The following is a 7541-nucleotide window of genomic DNA, read 5'->3' on the forward strand; positions in this document are numbered from 1 at the left end:
AAGCGCGGCCGGCCGATGACAAATAGTCCCTTCGAACAAGAAGCTCAGTGGATTCGGCTCCCCGCGAGAAGAGAAAAAGGAGTCACTCTGCATTTCAAACTTTCAAGCTGTCTTTAACTGTTTCACAATCTCCGCAGTTTAATCAATCTCCTCTCTCTGTTCAAGAGAAAGTGCCACCCACTGCACCCGTACAGCCGAACCAAGCATGAGGCTTTGTTTACAGCGGTGCCACAATTACCGACTCTTGTCCGGTTTGTGTGTTAAGCAATAGCTCAGCTGCAGCGTTTGGACATATCGCATTAACAAAGCCGTCAAGGAGAGAACTCCTTCCGGGTCAACTCGGCGCTTTTATAATCAATTCTCGAGAGTGCGAGCATGATGCTATCAAACACGCACTAAAGTTACACGCTGTTGAAAGTACAGCCTAAAGCTGTACGAAGGAAATGCATGCGGTTTTCCCAGAAGATAGATGTGGTTTTAACTTTCTTCGCCTCGTTGTTCACCCGGGGCCGAATTCACAAAGATTTTTGTTCGTCAGTGTTATTTGTCATTGGCAGGCCGCCTTCGCTAATAATATGCCCAGCAGCAGGATTGGCTAAAATTTTATCTTAGCAAGAAACCTCGTATAAGAGCTTTTCTTGAATTCCGGGCCCGTTGTGCACTTTCTTGTGGAACGTGTGTGGATTTCTGAAGTATGGCTTCGTGTTCCGACCGGTCTCTCACAACCCGGCTGCACCCTTCTAGCCCGTCTGTGGCTTAGAATGGCATTTTCAACTGCGTACTCCTGTATGACCTAAATAACCAATAGACCATTTTCTTACTTCTTCGGGTGCAGCAAAACAATCGCACGCCTTCTTTGCGAGCGCCCTCGTTTTGACCGACGATGTGCAGCACTCTCAGCCCCGCTGGACCGGTTGCACAAGCGTCCACTCACAGAATGTGAAATTCTTGCACATTGGCCTAGACGGACATCAGTGGGAGTCGCTACAAATGCCCTAGTGCGTTATGTGAGAGATGGTAAAGTGTGTGACAAATTTTGACTGAGCACTGTGTGACGTTGAATATGTATTAGTGGGACGTTGACAGCGTGTATGACGCTTTGAGGTCTTCATAGGATGTGTCACACTGCCCACAGAGGCAGTTATATATCGTTTTTTTTTCTTTCTTTATCTCTAATCTTTCGCGTCCCTTTTCCCATTACAGGGAGGACAACCGAAGATATTCTCTGTTTACTCTCCCATGCCTTTCCTTTGCTTTAGCCATATCTCCTTTTTTTGTGCTGGTTTCATGCCTCCGGACAGCCAACTTCAGCTCTCGCGATATTAATCCAATCTTGCCGATTTCCTCTTAATAAATGATCTTATTGAATACCACACTGGTGCTACGTCGCATGCTATATAACGAATATGCTATACAACCGTAGTTTCTTTCCCGCATATATTTCCGTTGCTTTTTTTTGCCAGTCTTTATAGCAAATAAAAGAAAATGAATCTGCGAGTCCTATTTTAGTGTTATTGTACAGCAGGAAGTTCAAAAAAAAATTATGGGGTTTTACGTGCCAGAACCACTTTCTGATTATAAGGCACGCCGTAGTAGAGGACTCCGGAAATTTCGACCACCTGGGGTTCTTTAACGTGCACCTAAATCTAAGTACACGGGTGTTTTCGCATTTCGCCCCCATCGAAATGCGGCCGCCGTGGCCAGCATTCGATCCCGCGACCTCGTGCTCAGCAGCCCAACACCATAGCCACTGAGCAACCACGGCGGGTCGCAGGTAGTACAGGTTTTTCTTTTTTGTTTAGCTCTGGCAGCTGTATGTACCACTTGTTGACACAACGACCCCCTCACTTTGTTGTGCCTTATATGGCTATGGCTCCTGCGCTTTGGTATGCGCTTCCGTGTGCTGAATAAAATATTTCGCATGCACTGCTTTCGTGGTTTTGTGTGGTTTTCTTCCTATTTCTTTTTCCCCGCCCCTCTCTAGGGAGTTCTCAAGCACACTTCTGCAGCTTAAGCACAGCTTCACACGCCTCACCAGCTGTTTTCGTGGGGGCTGCACATCTTGGGCTATTTGATTTTTCGTGCAAATTTGCTCGCATTTAAAGCCTTGCTCTTTTTGGGGGTACCTCTGAGACAACATCGAACATCGTTAAAGCGGACGAGGCTTGCTTTTGCCTGTCTGTCGAGGGGTGGCAAACAAAAAAAATATATTAAGGCACGTTGAGCTTTTCGTAAATTGAACCTCCTGCATACTCAATGTGTCTTCATTCAAGTTCAATGTACTGTGTATTGCCGCAGATTATGACTTTGTTGAAAGCACTGCCATGTTCGACGAGACATTCGACATGCCGCGTCCCAGCAGCAATATCTAAATTATTTTTTTTTCGTGAAGCTTGTAGCCAATAATTGTGCTTATTTCTAGACTGCGAATAAGTTACATTTATGCCAAAATGCAACATTACTAACTCGAGAATAGATACATATCTACTGTACGATTCCGATCACAATCTATAGAAAATACACAAAACAACACTCTACCACTTTGTTTTTCTTGCAACGGAGTGTCGAGCGCGTATGATAAAGTTTTACAAATGTAACACATTTATGCAGAGTCCACCATAACCCGCGCCTAAGGCACTATATTAATTTACTAGTTGTGCCAATTCTGCTCAGGCGCACGATGGATACATCAAATTTCTCAGTCTGAGCATGCGCACTGCGCGGGGCATGTGGCGGGCTTCTCCACAGCTTCAGTAAACGGTGGGTACCACCGACTCTCCCTCTTCAATATGAAATGCCGCTTTAAAGGGGTCCTGAACCACTCTTCATAGAAGTGGAGAAAGGCATTTGGAGTGAGAATAGCCTATTTCAGAAATGCAATGCTGCAAAAACTACTTGAATGCGTTCAGCAGAAGCGGAGTTATTGGCAATGAAACACGGCCACTGCTGTGCTCCCGTTCCTCCTTGAAAGCCTTGCACTCCGAAGGCTATATAGCCCAGTGGAGCGTGCCCAAAGCGCTCCGCCTTCCAAATGTCACCGTGGCGCTCCGCACCAATTTCATTTTGGATGTTAACATAGACGCCACGACTTCCGTCTTTGGTGCCTTCGACGCGCTAAACATAAGCCGAACGCTGTGGCCCTCAGCGAGCCGCGGTGCGCTTAGCCAGGGGACTCGTGGCGCAATCCGGCGGCGGCCGCGGTATCTACGCCTTGTAGCCGACCGCAGCTTGATGTCAGCTATCGACCAATAGCAGCCGTCTAAGGAAATGGCGAAACAGTGCGGCTAGAAGAGGGTGATGACAGGGCCTTCTTTAGAAAAATATTATGGAATTTTACGTGCCAAAACCACTTTCTGATTATGAGGCACGACGTAGTGGAGGACTTTAGACCAGCTGGGGTTGTTGAACGTGCACCTAAATCTAAGTACACGGGCGTTTTCGCATTTCGCCCCCATCGAAAGCCTTCTGTAGAAGAGAGCGTTCGAGAGAAAGATGGCTTAGTGACCCGCTTGCTAGCTCCGTGCACCGCGTACGACAGCAAAACGTGGCTGATATGTTCCCAGCAGCGTATGATACCCGCGGAATATGTTATTTCCCCAAGCCCAAGGGGTGAAATGCGGGCCCCTTTAAGTATGGTTGCACGAAACACCAACGGCATGGCTTCGCGTTCCGGCATATTTGGATACACTCACAAAACAAAAGTAAGTAAACAGGCGACGCTATAGGGCTATTTGTCATGCCATAAAAGGATTGCTTCGGTTCAATTAAGTGTCCGGTCGCAAGCTAGTCGCTGAATGAATCGCACTTGTCTTACACCATGTCGTAATCATACATACTGAATTTCTTCTGCAGCAAACTTCGCCCACGTCACAAAAACTGCTTGTGTTTGTTTTCACGAAATTCTACTATATGCTTCCCGCTCCTAAAAAAAAATCGCAATAGATGCCCCCCGCCCTCCCCCGCCTCCGTCGACTTAGCGCGAATCAAATCAATGTTTATGTTCATTCTGCTGGGTACGCAAAAAAGATCTGGGGGAAAAGAGCTGTCTTTAGAACAGCTTGACTACAGTTTGCTGCCCTGTCCACGTGTACCTGTCGCGGGCATGCTTGTGCACTCTCACGTCAGGTTTTGCACGTACCATGCGTGCTAAGGCGTTGGCAAGTACAGCTCTCTCGACATGCCGAATCACCAACAACGCAGAACACCAGGATACAACCAACCAGGCTGTGGGCACGAAGAGATGAGCGAGCACAGCTTGGCTCGTCTTGGCGGCCACGGCTGCAGAGTAAGGTCCGCCTGTACATCTCGCCTAACAGCTGTAGCCTGCAGTAGAAAGAACGGGGAATTTTTGAACGCGTTCGAGCTAGCTACTTTTGCGGGCGTCCAGGCATAAAAGGCTCTAGAGACGTGCGCGCGATGTGTGGCGCTCCTTACGCGTTCTCGCACATTCGCGCACGGAATTGCCGAGTGTCGCACAACAAATGCATTCATGGTTTTCGCGAGGAATATTCATGGTGCTTCGCGACGGTGTCGACCCAAGGCGTTCCAACGAAAAACATCGTCATGGGGATTACCTATTCACGCTGGTTATTTTCCGTTGGACGCCAAAGAGCGCGTTCACTGTTTTGTTGTCCCCTCGATTCCGGCTGCATGCTGAGCCTACGGTGCGAATAACAATTGTTGCCGACGCCCCAGGAGGACAGCGACAGAATGCTCTGAGTCGAGATGGTATTTGCATTTTCAACATTTACTCGCAGGCTAAACGTGCACTGAATGTTTGTAGTCACCTCCATGTCTTGGCAACGCAAGGCTACCTTTAGATTCTGCGAATCTCGCGCGTCGTAAATAAAACACGCATGCGTTTTATCTTGCTTCGCTTTCTTCTTTGTTTTCCTATATCCATCCGCATCCACGGCGCTGTGAAAAAAATTCGCAGTTCCGCCCGAAAAGCGAAGCACCGATTGCGATAGCAAATTAGTAGATAGCTGTAGAGAGTAAGGATAGTAGCTTTATCGGCCGTATAAACTTGTAAACATTCGCTTCCTAACTAAATTAACAATAATTAATATGTAAGCCTGACTGAACGAAGACGTAGAAAGAAACAGACACACAAAGAGACAACGCTGTCTTTGCGTGTCTGCCTCTTTCTACGTCCTTGTTCAGTCGCGCTTAACCATTCTATCATGAATCCAAACCAACTAGCCTGTCAACGTGTTTTAACGTAATGAATCAGCACGGTGTCACGTGCGCACGGGTAAACCTGAAGAGATCTCACTCAATGACAGCGGAAACTGTCTGCGAAAATCCTGGAGTTAGGAATCGCGGCAGCATACGCGAGCCAATTGACCTACGTGCATCTGTCGCTTCAACGCAAACGAAACGTCGAAAGCACAGTGCATACGAAGCTAACGGCACTACGCGCACTCTGCAAACATCGCACATCGCTTTAAAGACCGCATGGGTGCGCACTTTGGCCACGTCGCAGATTGCTTTCACTATAGACACGAGCGCCGGCAACGCGTCCCTACAGCGTCCACCAAAGGCGTCTACTACGGCGCCCGCGATTGGCGTGTCCAACGCCGTAGAGGGGTGTAGTTTAGGGGAAGCAAGGCGTTGGGGCCTCTAGCGCTTGGGTGCGTTTGCGTGTGGGTACGCAAGCAGAAACCCGTTATATGTTAGCGGCCCCAAACGCAAGCTGCTGAGGCCGCATGCGCTCGCAGCGCCATCAGCGTCTGATCGTTGCTGCGCTTTCATTTTTTTCAAATATGAAATAAAGCACATGAATTAAAGTACATTAAGCTATTTTTATCTTAGGATCAGTTAGTATACATAAAAACAATGTCTGTCGACACTGCGCAAAATATTTATAAGATTATCTGCGCGCCTACGTTAGGACTGAGACCAAGCCGAAGCAATCCAAACAAACGTTTGGTAAACTGTAGTTAGGCTATAGTGTACTAGATTAGACCTAATCTAGTACACTATAAATTAGGCGTCTCGTGCAGCATAATCCGTCGTTGTCTGTGGTCTGTTTATTTAGAGCCTCCAGCAAATTTTGACATGCCGCTGTTGCGTCGACAGAGTGCCTATGTGCTCTGCGATCAGCTTCTTTACCCTCGGCCACGGAATCCACACGTGCACACATCCTCGTCGGCGCAGCCATGTTCTCCGTCTGTGTGGCGGGACCGGCGGCTTGTCTCGGCTGGTCTCCCTTCTCGTAAGTTCTCGCACACCGCGAGAGTCACGTGGGTAACGCGACCTCTTAGGGGCAGCGATGTTTTCGGCCGCCCCTACAGCCCAAGAACGCAAGTAGACGTATCGGTCTAGGCATGCGCAGTAGCGTCGCCCCTAGTTCTTGCGTGCGCATTAAGCCGCTTGAGTCCCCTAAACTAAAGCTCTCTAATGTCTCCACGGAGCGGCGGGCGAGGAGCACATCGACACAGCCTGGCAGCCGCTGGAGAAGGTTGTCCCTCCTCCCTCCCCTGACCCCTCTTGCCTTGTGCGCCACAGGAGAGGGCACGCACCCGGGACGCGTTCCTCGCTCGTGCACGCGAGGTTCAACCGCGTTCGCCAGGTCACCCTCGCATGCTTTCACTCATATGGAACCTCACGACAATGCCGACTGCGACGGCGACAGCAGAAATGCGCCCGTAGTGTCCATATAATTGCTATCGCAATAGAAAAAGATCTTTGAAGCCGCCTGCAGGTGTTGGGAACACGTGCGAGAAGCTGTATTTGCTTTACAATATGTTATCTTCCTCCCACGAATAAATCAGCGGCATCCTGGGCACCCTTCGCTTGTGGCGATTGTAAATACTTAAGTTGGCGCGACATTTCGTCTTTTGTTGACACAGACAAAAGTGCCCAGGCCTCACCGGTGGTCTGGGCCTCTCGCTGTTATGCAGCTTTTGACGGTTTTTACCAGATGAGTGAACGCACTTTCATCAGAAATGAGGAAGAATACTCTCGCACGACCAACTGAACAACGTTAGCCGTCTACTTCATCGCTCATGTTTGGATGACGTGCCCTTGGCAGCTCACCAGCTACATTACTGGGAGAGATCGATGACCGAAGCCATGGACTCTGACAACGAGTTTACCGCAGCTATGGGCCGTCGAATGACGAAGAGGATGGGCCAGATTTCGAGTGGGCAGACTTCATCTATCCAGAAGGAGCAGCAATCTTTCATGGTTTCTTACATTCCGCTTACGGCATCACACAACCTGAACTCCCTAAGTAGGCAGTCTTTATTACAATATTTTGAAAGTGTGGCCCCTGGGCAAATTAATGAAATCCGGATCAACGCTTGAAAAAACAACGTGACGGCAGATGCAAGAAGTTCAACTCTAATGGAGAAATTGAACAGTATTCCGATATTAGGTGAAATTCGCGTTCATTGTTTTATTAGTTACGAGACGGAGTCAAAGATTGGCATAATTTCTAATGTCGACCTTGAAAATGTATACCTCAGGAATCTGCTGAGTTCATCGGTTAGCATTCTTGAGATTCACAGCTTGGGGAACTCCCGGTGCAATAAACT

General features: G+C 48.5%; 1 protein-coding gene across 1 annotated transcript in view; it reads left to right on the forward strand.

Moving 5' to 3' along the window:
* LOC142578193 (cholecystokinin receptor-like) overlaps positions 1 to 2372 on the forward strand; it is a 197846-nt gene extending 195474 nt beyond the window's left edge. The window contains exon 5 of the mRNA XM_075687595.1: positions 2299 to 2372. Within this exon, the coding sequence (XP_075543710.1) occupies positions 2299 to 2372 (74 nt within the window). The remainder of the gene's footprint in view (positions 1 to 2298) is intronic.
* The last annotated feature ends 5169 nt before the right edge of the window (positions 2373 to 7541 follow it).

This window comes from Dermacentor variabilis, chromosome 4 (assembly GCF_050947875.1).
Source record: "Dermacentor variabilis isolate Ectoservices chromosome 4, ASM5094787v1, whole genome shotgun sequence".
In the NCBI taxonomy this organism is placed as follows: Eukaryota; Metazoa; Arthropoda; class Arachnida; order Ixodida; family Ixodidae; genus Dermacentor; species Dermacentor variabilis.